The sequence below is a fragment of the Neopelma chrysocephalum genome, unplaced genomic scaffold (genome assembly GCF_003984885.1).
Source record: "Neopelma chrysocephalum unplaced genomic scaffold, ASM398488v2 Primary Assembly neopelma1_345, whole genome shotgun sequence".
Classification (NCBI taxonomy): Eukaryota; Metazoa; Chordata; class Aves; order Passeriformes; family Pipridae; genus Neopelma; species Neopelma chrysocephalum.
Genome location: NW_020898009.1, coordinates 749,123 through 764,330, shown reverse-complemented (window position 1 = coordinate 764,330; position 15,208 = coordinate 749,123). Strand labels below are relative to the sequence as shown.

The 15,208-nt window shown below is 49.5% G+C and overlaps 1 protein-coding gene across 2 annotated transcripts in view; it reads right to left on the bottom strand.

Annotated features, from left to right (window-relative positions):
• The window catches only part of DDRGK1 (DDRGK domain containing 1), a 40,279-nt gene extending 29,460 nt beyond the window's left edge, over nt 1-10,819 (bottom strand). Inside the window, exons 1-2 of one of the 2 annotated variants that reach the window (XM_027705569.1) lie at nt 10,687-10,819; nt 3,618-3,776 (exon numbers count right to left, since the gene is read on the bottom strand). In XM_027705569.1, the coding sequence (XP_027561370.1) occupies nt 3,618-3,776; nt 10,687-10,774 (247 nt within the window). In that variant the 5' untranslated portion in view covers nt 10,775-10,819. Of the gene's footprint in view, nt 1-3,617; nt 3,777-9,392; nt 9,569-10,686 lie in introns of those variants that run through there. The other variant, XM_027705568.1, reaches the window with a different exon arrangement.
• Nucleotides 10,820-15,208: the final 4,389 nt, after the last annotated feature.

Here is a 15,208-nt window from a genome sequence, read left to right as displayed (position 1 = left end):
ATGCTATTTATCCACACTACCCCATGCTCCAAAGAACACTCAACCCACCTCCAGTTTATCCCCTTTCCCCTTGCTCAGCTTGGCCCCTCCTGCCCTAAATGATTAATGCCTGAAATCCTCACCCATTTATGCCTTGCAGCAGGTTTGTTTTCATCTTGGCTGTAACTTGCCCACAAAGCCACCTCTGTCTGGGTTCAATTTAAATTAAGATACACCAGAGCTAATTAAGTCTGCGAGCTGGGATATCAACCTGACCACATGAATACACAACTCTCCTTCCAGACTCCTTTTCCACAGGGAAAGGAGTAGGCACCCTCCTACAGAGCACACCGACTTTAACAGGGCTGCACGAAAGGCAGGAATGTTATGGCTGGATTTAAATTGGCCAATTTAAGGCAATCAAACCCATTTCTCTAAAGCCAGCCTGGAAGTCACGCTGGTGGAACATGCTCAGGGGTCTCAGTCATTTTGAGAATCACTTTGTCACCAGGGAAAACTGTCTCCCCAGCAGTCTCTGGCCATCAGAAGGTATTAATAGTTGTTGGTTTTCTAACTGAGACCTCCTTTGAGAACTCGACTAACCACTGAAAAGCACTGCTCAGCACACCAAGGCAGTGTGGGCACCCAGCTGGGGGCCTGTCCCACAGCACAGCCCACATGGAGCCTGTGAACAGGGAACCCACCACCCTGCGGTGTCACTCGGGTGGGAAAGTCGAGGCATTTAGTGCTTCACCCTTTATTTTCAGTCTGTGAGAATCTCCAAGTAATTCAGGGGTCTCACCCCACCCCATTGAGCTAAAGGAAGGATTACAACCTGGTTTAGTTCCACTGACAGTCGGTGTAGATTTGAATATTCAAAATAATCATTGACTATCCTTTTCTGTATTAAATGACTCCTTATCCAGACTTGCAAGTAAATCAGATTTCAGCTACAGAATGGACAGTTAGAAGTTTTTGAGATTCTGATCCTGGTTCCCTAGAGAGTTTGGGGTTTTTTTTCTTCTCCCCCATTAGTCTGTCAGAGATTTGAGTCCTGGCACAAAAACAACAACTCAGCACAGGCAGCAGAAACCGTGGGCTACCACGTTACCCTTGAAGCTCCTTTCTCCTTCTGGAATTGAAATCTGATTGTTGGATGGAAAACAGAAAACCCTCGTGGGTAACCACAGCTCCAAAGTCTGCAAGTGCTGCTTTGAGGCCGTTTCCCCAGCACAACTGGCTCCCAACAGGCAGAACACAGACCCAGCCAGGGCCTCCTCACACCCTCCCTGAGGGGCAGTCCTGGGTATCTTGCAGGGTTGGTGAAGAAATCACTTCTGGGCAAAAGTTGGAGTGACACAGAGCCAGGATCAGGCAGCTCTGCCCAAAGCTCAACACGTTCCACACACAGAACAGAAACTTCCCAGTGAAACATTTCAACGAATTCAACAAGGAAGAAAGAAACCCACCCCAGTGGCAGATGATCAGAAGCCTTCTAAAGCAACACAAGCTTTTACAAGGCAAAACTGAAGAAGCCAGACTGGTTTGGTTCTGGTGTTTCTGTCTAAATTGCCAAATAACTTTGCTCTTCAGCCCCAGCTGGTGCTGCACTGCCTGGCATCACACACTGCTCTCTGTGCTCTGGGCTCTCTCTCCGTGTGAGTCAACTATTCCTGTGACATAAAACTCTGCTGTGGGGAGAACTTGCTGTTTCAACAGGCTGAAAAGGAGGCAGTAATTTGCCCAAACTGCTTTACATTGTACTGACATGGAGAAAATGCACTGAGGGGACAAATCCAAGAGGGATTCCAGGCCTAGGTCACGTGTCCACAGAGTGGGCTTTGAAACATGTAATACATCATTTTCCAAAGGGGAAAACCCACCAAACTCCACACTACTGCAGGTAGCTCAGGCCTAGGCGAAAAGATTTGCAGCACAGACAGTCAAAGACAGAGGAGGGGTTAATTTTAATTAATAATGGCAACACCTCAACACTGTGGAACCAGGGACAGAGGCTTCTCTCCACAGCCACACTGCTCAAGCCTGTGCTCAGTCTCCAAAGGCTTTGGTGTTCCTGCTGTGAACCTGTGCTCAGGCACTTGGAAAAACCATCCCAAAGATACAGGTAAAACCACACACGGAAGCACAAAACAGAAGCACGGAGCAAGAAGCTGTTTTAATTTGGAAAAGAAATTAGAGAAAACAAATAAAAGAGGGATGTCATTTCAAAGGAAACTTCATGCAAGAGAGGCAGCGCTCGCATCTGATGTACAGAAGGCTGCAAAAGAATTATTTATAAAGCCCAATGACACAGATTCTTCTATTGCTAAAGTGACTAAGATAAGATGAGCCAGTTTGCTTTGACAGCTTCACTGTCGGCCTTCAGCATTCAGACTTTTGATGTCTGGAGCTGAAAACTAAATATTTTTAGGTTCCATTTTCTTTCCAGGGTGTTCTCACATGAGAAGAAATAACCCAAGTTGAAAAGTTCAGGCCTGTCCATTCTCCATCTGTGAAGCTGCTGAACATAATTAGCTTGAAAAGCACATTTACCTGTCAACGTGAAGAGTAAGAGGCTTTCTACAAACTGCAGGGCAAGAAAGGCTGAACAAAGTGCAAACAGCCCCTAATCAAGGCATCACACAGGTGTGTGCTCACTGCTTTAACCTACTGCACACCAAAAAGGCACCCTGACCTCCACTGCAAACCCAAGTGAAGCAAACCCCATCTGAGCAGAACCCTGAACACTTCACCCACAGTCTGAAAGTGGAAAGAATCCAGTGAGGTGAATCATGGTGAGATCATCTCTGTAGCAATAAAGATAATAATGTGTGAAGTTTCAGCAGAAAAGGAGGTGATGCTTACAGGGTGCAGAAAGATGTTATTTATCACCCTATTTTTGTCCACAACCACACCACAGACATGCAGCTCTGAACTGTAAATCCAGCATGGGTTTTACACAACTCACTGGCAACAACAGCAGTCTAGGGTGATCTCCAGGGAATCAGCTTGGTCCTGATCACCACCTGGATGGGCTCCTTGGAAAGAAAACCTCAGATTTTGCAGGGATTACATTGGGAAATTAATGCTTCCCACCCGTTTGCAATAAAACAGTATTTTACTGCAGCAAGGCAGTAAATGCAAGGTGTGGATTCTGTTTTCCCAAATTTAACCTGCACGGCTAAGCAGGAAATACCAAAGGCAGTTTTTAGGAAGTAAGTGAAGAATACGTTGTGATGCAGTGCTGGCACCAACAAACAGCCAGGATTCACCTCAGAAGGGGGCAGACACTGCAGTTAAAGGGTGGGATCCAGGGACCACTGATGAAGTGGGGACAGAGACAATCATATTTCCTAAGCATCCAAAGGTATTAAAATGTAGCCATCTAATTTATTATTTACCTATGAGTATAAAAAGAATTATTACTAATAGAATTCTTCAATTTTCAAAGAAAAGATCATAATTCAGACTCTGTAATTCAGTAAAAAAAAAAATTAAGCAAACCAGTCTAGATTAAGGTTATACAGTAAAACACTCTACCTATAAGTTCACTGATATAAATGCAGTCAGATTACAGCCAAGCTGGAAATAATCAAGTTTGTTTTGATGTTTGGAAGATGAACTGAAGCCAGAGTTACCTTCCCCCAACTCCTCAGCCTGCTGGGCTCTCCTCTGGGCCATCAGCCGGTTTCCCATGTTCCTGCGGCGCCGGGGCATCCCCTCTCCCCTCTCCTCCACCTGGGGACGAGGCCTGGCCACTGCTGCTGCTGCCACATTCTGCTGGTGCTCCTCATCAGCTGCAAAAAAACCAAAATATTCCTGCTTAATTTAATCATTTAATCCGTTTTTCCCTTCTGCCTTCACTTCCAAGTTACCAACCTCGAAGACCCCGAAGTCCCTTTTCCCCCCCTTTCTAATGTATTTTGATTTTCTTTTAAATTTTATTTTCATTTTGTACTTGTGTAACTCAGAAGTGGATTCATCTGATTGAAACCTCAGAGCAGGAATCCTTGAGAGTGGAATATGTAAATTGTTAAACCCGAAACAAAACCCAATGAGCAAACAAGGATCACAAATTACAGCTGAAATAAACAGTTATGGGGTAACTTCATTCTGTCCCATGGATTTAAACTCCCACAAGCACATGTAGGGGCAGCAGGACACTAAAGGTCACTGCAGCTCCTTTCTGAGTATTTTGCAGTTACTAATTAAGATCTGACAAATGAGGAATATCCTGACAGGAGCAGCTGGCAGGAAGGAACTGACTGGTTTCAGAGGTTTTCCATAGAAAACTCTCCACCAGGTTTTTTTTTGAGACCTCCTGTTGCCATTAACTACGGCAGTCAGGCCAAAACAATCAGATAATGGTAAAACATCATCATCCCTGACAGCTGCTTTGCATATTCCGTTGATAAGCCCAACTGATATTTGTGTACGTTCTTACTTGCTCAATCCTGCAAAGTATTAAGCCTTAATTCAGGCAAATATTCAAATGATCTCATGGAAATCTGCAGAACTAGTCATTTACTTCAACTCAGCACACATTTATTTTGTGCTTTGCTGGATTATATTGTGTCCCAGCAGGAGCACAAAATGCTTTCCACGCTCTGCCAAGTCTCCAGCATCCTCTCATCCAAACAATGCCTTCCTAAAAAAATTAATATTTGCATATCTACCATCAGAAAATGAGATTCATTATGACAACAACTATCCTGGGATCAAAGGTGTGCCTGCAGCTCACCTCAGTGCATCTCAAACCTTCAGAGCACCTGACTTTGGGACTGATAAGGGCACAGCTGCAGCACCAAGCTCAGCACAGGCAGGATTTGGCCAGCAGAGCCCTGAGCCTGCTCTGTAATAAATCCCTAAGTCCAGGCTCCAGAGATCCCGTTATTTGCTTCAAGGCTTGTCCAGTCCTCTTCACAGCATGCTAATGCCCATTTTGGATGCTATAGGTAATATTTTCCTGCAAAGGCAGAGCAGCAGATCATTCATTGGTCACTATTAAATACCAGAGACACTCTTCAAAAAACTTTTTACACAAATGCAGTATTTCCCTTACTAAGGTCTTGAGATACATTGCAATTCAAACCTCAGCATCCCTTCACCTGCAGAAGTCAGCGTGTGTCTCTCACTAATTCCAAATATTCATTCATTCTGGTTTTGGTTCCTGTTGTCCTGTGAAACAGAGACTGTTTTGCATTTTGTGAAAGAGGAATCTATTTTTATAAGCCATGTATTTATTTCAGACTGAAGAGCTTAGCCCTCACAGAGTGAAATGTGTGAGCCAAGCCCTCCTCTTTTCCCAGTTTCATTCTCTACAGGACACTTGGAAATTCCTCAAAGTGACCAGTGTGAACAGGGCTCAGGCTGAAGCAAAACTCACCAAACCTGACCCATATCGTGGTCAAACACACAAGGCAGCAATTGGACTTGTCAGATCTCAAAACATTCACACAAACAACAGAAGACACCCAGACAGTCTGGATTTGTCATTTCGTAGGAAAAAGATATGTTTTAATAAAGCTTTTCTTCTTCTTTCCTCTTCCTAAAATATTTATCCTGGCGGCAGTTTCTGTTTTAATAGCACAGAGTGGCTGGACATGAGCCCAGGGGTGCCCAGGTGGGCAAGGAGGCCAATGGCCCCTGGTCTGTGCCAGCCCTGGTGTGTCCCAGCCCCAGGGCAGTGCCCGTCCCTGTGCTGGCACTGCTGAGGCACCTCCAGCCCTGGGGGCACTTCTGGGACCCTCAGACAGGAGAGACACGGAGGGGCTGGAGCGTGTGCAGGGAAGGGAACGGAGCTGGGGAAGGGGCTGGAGCAGCAGGAGCAGCTGAGGGAGCTGGGGGGGGCTCAGCCTGGAGAAAAGGAGGCTCAGGGGGGACCTTCTGGCTCTGCAACTCCCTGACAGGAGGGGGAAGCCGGGGGGGTTGGGCTCTGCTGCCAGGGAACAAGGGACAGGAGGACAGGATACAGCCTCAAGCTGTGCCAGGGGATATTTAGGTTGGATATTGGGAAAATTCCTTCATGGAAAGGGTTATCCATCCCTGGCACAGCTGCCCAGGGCAGTGTTGGAGTCCCCATCCCTGGAGGGATTTAAAAGCCACGTGGATGTGGCACTTGGGGACATGGATTAGTGGTGGCCTTGGCAGTGCTGGGTTAACGGTTGGACTCGACGATCTCACAGGGATTTTCCAAACTTTTTGCTTCTAGGATTCCACAGCTTCTGTTTGCCAGGCCTTCAGCTGGGCAGTCCTTTCAAAAACATGAATGTCAGTCACTGCATTTCTTCCCAACCTTCAGAGGAGAAGAAAATCCTCATTTACTCTGCTGCAACACACCTGAACCTGGTTCTTCAGGGGTCAGAGGTTTGTCTATGTGACTGCAGACACAGCATTTGCTGTGACATCCAGAAAGTCAAGCCATGCTCTGTCTCCCTCTGAACTGTGTCAGTGACGGGGTGGCACTGGTGGCTTCACAGAACAGAGAGGATACACTTAAAAATCACTTTGCTTTGATAATAATTCTCTCTGGGGTCAGTCCCTGCTGTTTTTTTCCTCTCCCCTTGCAGCACAGAGCAGGGTTTGGCTGCTGCACTTCTCTGAACACATCTCTTCACTCCCCTGGAGCTGCAGAGGCCTCAGAAGTGGCACCCCAGGATAAACCAAATCATGCAGAGATTAGTCACACAAGGACTAATTAGGCTTGATACAGAGCCATCCCAGTGAGAATTAATGACCAGCACCACAGAAGTGAGGCAAGGGATCCCCACGCTTTGCAGAACAGCAGGCCAGGCTAAATTAATTAGATAAACCTCTCAAATTAACAGGCAATACAAACAAAGCTTCAACAGATGTCTGGAAAATGGACATGGATTCAGTGTGTATCTTCAGCTGTGTGTTCTGCAGTGTCTGACCCAGCCCTCCAAAGCCCAGGGAACACATCCTTGCTGGGCACTGCAGCTCTGCCTCAGTGTTCAAGAAGCATCAGCACAGTGCAGAGATGATTTCATCTGACTTTTCAGCCAGTGCACAGCAACTGTGACACTGGCTGTGTCCCCTTCCTCAGGGAGAGTGAGCAAGACTGTGCCATGAAAGCAGAAATTGTTCCTAAACCGGGCATGAAGCACCAGCCCCATCACTGCAAAGTGAAATCTTTCAGAGCCCAGGCGTTTTAGGACCTGAATTTACACCCCCTGGGTGGAAATCTGCCCCTTCGCAAAATTTTGCAAACTTCCACCGGCTCAGAGCACAAATATTTTCCCTGAGAAGGAACCCCTTGCCTATCACAGCAGCTCATCTTCAGCTCTATCAGATCAGCAAGTGCAGCAGGGTGTCACCTGGGCTGGCACGGGCAGAGCTCCACCTGCTGCTCCCTCACACGCTGGTGGCACTTCCCACCATGGTGGCACCACCCCGAGCCTTCTGCCTTCCTGCAAAACCTGGGAAATTCAACCAGGAAGCGGCTCCAGATGCACCAGGTGGAAGTGTGTGCTTGGCTTCCCTTCAGAGGGGCTTTGGCCTCCTGCAGCTCATCACAAACAGATGTAAAAAAGCCAGAAATGCTACTTGGGGTTTTTTTCTGTTCTCAGCAGAACAAGTCCAGGCACGATCCTGCTGGGAACACTTTGCTGCTCCAAATGACCTCTCAAAGCAAATACAAAGGCACAGGATTTACCTCTTGTGATCTTTAGCTCCCTAAAGAAGGCAAGCCCTGAACATTTTAAAAAGGCAATTTCCAAGAGAGAACATAAAGTGAAGCTGCTGCCACAATCCCTGGACATTAACAGGAAAAGGTGAGAGCTCCCACCACTTTTCCAGGTCAAGTGTCTCTGGTTTCCAAGTCCTTTCCATGTGGCAACATAGATTTCCTGGCAGATTTACTTCCATTTTCCATGTAAGAAAAAGGAACAGGAAAGCAAATTCCTGCTTAAGACTAAATTTTGTGGATATTAAACACACCACAGCCCCAGTAGGTTTGAAAAAATAATTTCTGTTGTGCACAAAGTCATCCCCGCCAAATTAAATTCTGTGAAGGACTTTATCATGACAGAAACCAGGATATTAAGGTAGAAATTACCTTGAAACCACAATAAAAAAAAGGCAAGACCAATGTGGAAAGTGTCAAAAAGTTAACTCTGAAAAAGAGGCTTTGAAACAATTAAATTATCCTGAGCATAAACTAACTTTAACCAAGTTGCTCAAAATCAGTATTAAAGTTTTTTTTTAATAATTCACACTATTTAAAACAAATGTTTGGGCTTCAGTTTGGGACTCTGAAAGCTTAAAAAAAAAAATCAACCCTCCCAAGCCCCACAGGCCCTGATTTATCTCAGTCAAGCTCAGGAAATGATGTCCCTCACTTTTACCAAAAGCTCAACTCTAAGCCATTAGGAATATGATGAAATTCCATCAGTTTCCAAATCTTTCCAAGAGAAAGATTTAGACCAGGTCTATATAAGCAGAGGTGTGAGGGAAAATGTGTTGGAAAACTTAATTATTATTTAATTAATTTAATTTTAATTTCATTTATTTTTTATTTATTTTATTTTATTACTACTAGCCAAAACTGCTTTTAACACAGAGTCCTTACCAGCACAGTCTTGCACTGAATAACTGTTTTTATACTGGAGGTGTGTGGGTTTTTTTCCTCTTAATTAAAAATTATCAAAGCTACTCCCCCAAAAGAAAAATACTACAAACTCTAACCCCAAACCACCCCATATCTTCAAAACCTGCGGTGATACTGGAATTCAGTGTTTGTCCTGGCTAAACATCTTACTTTGAGACCTGGCAGCCAAACAACCTCCCTGCTCCCACTGTGGAAACACAACAAGCCTGATAAGTCCGTGGCCACATCTGACTCCTTCCCATAACACTCAACTCCCACCCACACAAGGTCCTTCCGCCACAGTGGAACTGGCAGAGTTTTTTATGGTAGGACTGGAGGATTTTAAAGGTCTTTTCCTTTCAGAAACTTAAAGGATTCTGTGATCTAACACTGGTCGGCAGTGGCACAGTGGCTGTTTGAGGGAGGGCTGGAAGTGCTGCATCATCCACCAGCTCCCAAAACACACCTGAAGTGGTGGCCAAAAGGAGCAGAAGAGGGAAAGGGATCTGCCCACCTTCCTGTTGGACAGGAACATTAACCCAGGAGCTGCCAGGGAGCACCAGGGGGGCAGTCCTGCCTGTTACCTCACAGCCCATTTCCCTCCCCAGCTGCAGGAGGAGCCTGGGGGGGGACAATCCCAGGATGGGTCAGGTTGGGAGGGCCCACAGTGGGTCATCTGGTCCCACCTCCCTGCTCCAGCAGGGCCACCTCAGAGCACACAGCACAGGATTGTGTCCACACAGTTCTGGAATATCTCCAGTGAGGAGACTCCACACCCTCTCTGCACAATCTGTTCAGTGCTCACAGTTAAAGTTCTTCCTGGTGTCCAGGTGGAACTTCCTGGGCATCAGTTCCTGCCTGTTCCTCTTGTGCCATTGCCGGGCCCCCCCGAGCAGAGCCTGGTCCATCCTCTGCCCCCTCCCTACAGACCCTACAGACATGGGGGAGGTCCCCTCTCAGTGTCTCCTCTGGAGGCTGAACAGCCCCAGCTCCCTCAGCCTTTCCTGGTGCCAGAGATGCTCCACTTCCTTCATTACCCTCACAGCCCCCTCTGGACCCGCTCCAGGAGCTCCATGTCCCTGCTGAGGAGCCCAGAGCTGGACCCAGCACTGCAGATGTGCCTCACAGGGCTGAACAGAGGGGCAGGATCCCTCTCCTGACCTGCTGGGAATGCTCTTCCCAATGCACCCCATGATCCCATCGGCCTCCTTGTCCCCAGGACACCCTGCTGGCTCAGGAACAGTTCGTTGTCCCCCAGGTCCTTCTCCCACAGCTGCTCCCCAGCAGGTCACCCCCAGCCTGTGCTGGTGATGGGAGTTGTTCCTCCCCAGGTGCAGGACCTGCATTTGCCCTCGCCGAATTTCAGAAGGTTCCTCCCTGCCCATCCCTCCGGCCTGTCGAGGTCCCCCTGAAGGGCCACAAAACCCTCAGAGTTATCGGCCACTCCCCAGTTCTGTCTCATCAGAGAACTCGCTGAGGAGGCACCGAACCCTCATGCGAGTCATTGATGGACAAGTTAAACAACAGTGAGCCCAGGACGGAACCCTAGGGGCCACCAAAAGTGACAGGCCTCCAGCTGGACGCTGATCACGGCCCTCTGGGGTCTGTTCTCCATTTCCCTCCCCGCTTGCAGCAGGAGCTTTGGGGGCACCTTCCCAGCCCCGGAGCGAGCACCTGGAAAGAATCCCTGACAGAACCCCTGACAGAGCCCCCACAGAGCCCCTCACACACTTCCAACCCACGCCCCTCACCCTGGGGCCGCCTCAGGCAGGGAATCCCCGGCCCCCTGCGGCAGGACCACCAGGCCTTGGAGCCACCTGGGGCTCCTGCGGGCGGAGGGCAGAGCAGGAGCGCCAGGACACCCCCCCTGGGACCCCCCAAAACACCTCAGGACCCCCCAAGCCCCGCCGGGACCTCCCCAAACCCCCCAACATGGCGGGGCCCCCTCAGGGGGAGCCCCCGGGACGTGGCGCTCCCTGGCGGCTCCCGCGGCAACGCGCCGGACCCAGTTGAGAGCAGGGCCGCGCCCACCGGAACGGTCCCGGGGGGGGGGCGGCGTGGGGGGAGGCCCGTCCGGTCCGCGCCGCACCGCGACCCACCTGCCCTGGCTTGTCCGCGGAGACGAGTGGCGAAGAAGAGGAGGACGGCGAGCAGCACAGCGGCGGCGGCGAGCAGCGCGGCGTCCATGGCGCGGCCCCGGCTCCGCCCACGGCACCCTTGGTACAGCCCGGCCCCTTCCCCGCCGCAAGGTCCCCGCGGCGCGGGCTGCCCCGCGGTGTGCCTGAGGCGGCGGGGCGCGGGGGGGGCACGCTGGAGGCTGACAGGCGCGGCGCGGGCAGCCCGCTGGAGGGGTCCTTAGGCGGGCGCTGAGGGAAGGAGGGGAACGAGGAGTTAAAGGAGGAGTTAAAGCGGGAATGAAAGCGGGAAATGGAGCAGGAATTAAAAACTATGAGGCAAAACCGCCCCTGAGCACGCCGTCCGTGGGCCTGGCCGCCCGGCACGGCGGCTGCGGGCGGCTGGTGAGGCTGGGGAGATCCTCAGCCGTGACCCCGCACCGAGCCCTCAGAGCTGTCAGGGTGTCCCTGGCGATGGTGAAGCTTAAGTTACACCTCTGAGTGATCTCTGTCTTCTGCCTTTCGGTCTCTTGTGTGTGGGAATGGGATGAAGACGGAGCCGTGCCAGGAGTGATGTCCTGAGCTGGCCTGGGCCAAAGCAAACGTGCCCGTGACAAAACTGGAGAGGCTGAGAATGAGCTGGCCCAAAGGCAGCTGTCTGATGTAGTGATCTGGCTTAATTTGGTACAAGTGTAGGAAACCAGGCTGCCCAGAGGAGCTGGGGGGTGCTCAGCCTGGAGAAAAGGAGGCTCAGGGGGGACCTTCTGGCTCTGCAACTCCCTGACAGGAGGGGGGAGCCGGGGGGGGGTCGGGCTCTACTCCCAGGGAACAAGGGACAGGAGGAGAGGGAACGGCCTCAAGCTGTGCCAGGGAAAGTTCAGGTGGGACATCGGGAGGAATTTCCTCATGGAAAGGGTGGTCAGGCATTGGAAGGGGCTGCCCAGGGAGGTGGTGGATCCCCATCCCCAGAGGTGTCCAAGGAAGGACTGGATGTGGCACTCAGTGCTCTGGTCTAGTTTAGAAGGTGCTGTTCAGTCATAAGTTGGACTTGCTGATCTCAGAGCTCATTTCCAAGCTAAATAATTCTGTTATTTGTTTAAGAATCAGGTTTACATTGACGTGTGCAGAGCCAGTACAGGTGGGAGGGCTTTGGCTATAGATGGGTTGTGTTTCAGGCTAATCTAACCTTGGTGTTTAGCCAAAAGGAGGGTTTGCCTCCTGCCTTTCCTTTGTGGTGGCAGCAACGGGCCAGAACAGGCAACTAATTCAGTCTTTTTTTTTTCTTTTCTTTTCTTATCTCTTTCTGGATTTGTTTTTTAGATCAGGACGAGTCTCAGCACAAAAAGATGCAGGAACTTGGGGCTGGGGATGGAGAACAAACTTCCCCCCTTTGGATGGTCACTGTTAGATCAGAAACCATTTTTCAGGCTCTGCCCCAGCCCTGTGAGTGAAGAGGGAAGGATTGTGGGTTTTACCCCTTTTCACTTGCTTTGTGGTTGTGAAGTTCTGGGTTATCAAACCCTTTCTTGCTTCAGAAGTGCCTTTAGTGTGGCCATTTGAACCACTCTTCGTGGGGGGAGTGTTTTAATAAGTTGAAAATGCAAATTAGAGGCTATGGGACATCTAAAGCAGTGCTGTAGCTAATTAGTCATAGCTGGGGACTCCACAGCTGCCTCTGCTCGTGGCATGAGCTCAAGATGAATTCAGATCTGTCTGTCACAGGAAAAACAGCTTTTACTGAGAGCTTTGCTGAATTTTAGCAAAGTAGAACCAGGGACACCGGGGGAAGTTCTCAAAAAGGAACTGATCTGCAGCCTGAATGTTTTATTGCAATGTTTTATTTTGATAATAATATTTTCAAACTTATTTTGAAAGTCAGTCATGGAATGGTTTGGGTTGGAAGGGACATTAAAGACCATCCAGTTCCATGCCCAACCATGGGCAGGGACACCTCCCACTAGCCCAGGTTGCTCCAAGCCCCATCCAACCTGACCTTGGACACTTCCAGGGATGCAGGGGCAGCCACAGCTTCTCTGGGCAACCTGTGCCACGGCCTCCCCATCCTCACAGGGTGGAATTCCTTCCCAGTATCCCATCTATCCTTGCCCTCTGGCAGTGGGAAGCCATTCCCCCTTGTCCTGTCCCTCCATGCCTTTTCCCCAGTCCCTCTCCAGCTCTCCTGGAGCCCCTTTAGGCCCTGCAAGGGGCTCTCAGCTCTCCCTGCAGCCTTCTCTTCTCCAGGGGAACCCCCCCAGCTCTCCCAGCCTGGCTCCAGAGCAGAGGGGCTCCAGCCCTGGCAGCATCTGTGGGGCCTCCTCTGGACTCTCTGCAGCAGCTCCACGTCCTTGTGCTGTTGTTCCCAGGGCTGGAGGCAGCTCTGCAGGGGGGTCTCAGTTGAGGGGGCAGAGGAGCAGAATCCCCCCCTGCCCTGCTGCCCACGCTGTGGGATCAGCCCAGGAGGTTTCTGGGCTGGGGCAGGTCCAGCCTCTCACCCACCAACACCCCAAGGCCTAAAGGCAGCTCCCCTTGGTTCCAGGGGTCTGTTTCTGTCTCTTGGGTGGGTCCCACACTCACTCTGTGTCACAGAGGATGTGTCCTCTGGTACCTTCTGAGGCATGAGGGGAACAGTTAGATCAATTATCAATGGTTCACAATTACATCAGTTATGAACTGGAGCTTTCCTGGTGGTTATTTCCAGGGTACTCCTCAGACAGTGGTTATTTTATATTGTGTGTAATGGTCAGGGTTTCTTGAAAAAATAAAACCTGAGTGACTAATGTTGGATTTTCTTCTGTGTCTTTGCCTGCAAGTTTAAGAAATGGTGGCTCTTTTTGAGAGTTCCTGTGCTGGTTTGGGCTGGGGTAGAATTAATTTTCTTCAGAGTAGCTTGTGAAGGGGCTGTGTTTGGATATCACAGAATCATTTAGGTTGGAAAAGTCCTCTTAAGATCAAGTCCAACCATTCCCCAGCACTGCCAAGGCCACCACTGACCCATGTCCCCAAGTGCCACATCCACACGGCTTTTAAATCCCTCCAGGGATGGGACTCCACCACTGCCCTGGGCAGCTGTGCCAGGGATGGATAACCTTTTCCATGAAGGAATTTTCCCAATATCCAACCTAAATCTCCCCTGGCACAGCTTGAGGCTGTATCCTCTCCTCCTGTCCCTTGTTCCCTGGGAGAAGAGCCTCCCTGGCTCCAACATCCCTTCTATTTAACTTCCTTACAATCCATCCTGATTAGAGAACACACTGAACTTCTGAAGAAATATCCTGTAAGAAATATCTGTAGTCCTGTAACTGCTCAAAACCTTGAGAGGTGCCTCCAGAAAAAAGCAATATTAAAGAAATTCTACTTTTTATTTAGTTTGTTTAACTCTGCTATAATTTGTACTTTGCAGATGTGGAGAAGTTGGATGTTCCCAGGTCCTGTTTGTCACCCTCCAGCTGATGGCCCTGCCCTGCAGCCACCACACACTCGTGTGGGTGATGAGTGTTTTATTTGCCTGCACAATCCCTACGGCCTTTAAGGAGATAATATTAATGGTGGGATGTCACCTGCTGCTCTCTGGGCTGCAGAGGGAGCAGATGAGTTTTTCCTGTAGGTGTCACCAATATCCCGTGCAGAAACAGCTTAAAATCCAGAGGAACGACAGAGTATGGAATGCTCTGGTCAGTTTTGTTACACACTGGATCTTCAGAAACATCTGACATCCCTTGAGGTGTATTTCTCAGAAACCTTTTTGTATTTTTCCTGATTTGGATCTGAAAAAATCCCTCTGGTTTCCTTAATAACCATTTGTGAATTTCAGAGGATTTTTGAGGCTGACTTTGCACCAGGACACTGGGAAAATGTGTGTGAAGGCTGCGAGGAGCTGTGGGTGGTGATTGAGTTGAGTGACGGCTGCTGGAGCGTGACTTGTCCCACTCAGCCTTAGAATTGCTGCACTGTGGTGGGGCCATCAAATCATGGAATGGTTTGGTTGGAAGAAACCGTAAAGCTCATCTCATTCCACCCCCCTGCCATGGGCAGGGACACCTTCCACTAGCCCAGGTTGCTCCAAGCCCCGTCCAACCTGGCCTGGAACATTTCCAGGGATCCAGGGGCAGCCACAGCTTCTCTGGGCAACCTGTGCCAGTGCCTCACCACCCTCACGGGGAAGAATTTCTCTCTGATATCTAATCTAAATCTACCCTCTTTTATTTTAAAAATGTTCCCCCTTAGTCCTAGTAATTGTCAGTCCTTAATCCCAGTAATCCATATGCAGACCTCTGCAATTTCCTCACCCGGTGTGGGGGCAGCACCTGATCCTGGTGCAGGCAGATTTGGGGGAAAATAGGTGTCTTTTCAATTTATTCTTTATTTTGACCAAAGGTCAAATAGCACAATACCCCCTCAAATGCCTCATTTTAACGGAATCTTATAGAATCACAGGATTGTGAAGGTTGAAAAAGCCCTCTAAGGTTATTGAGTTCAACTGTTCCCCCATCACTGCCAAGGCCACCAC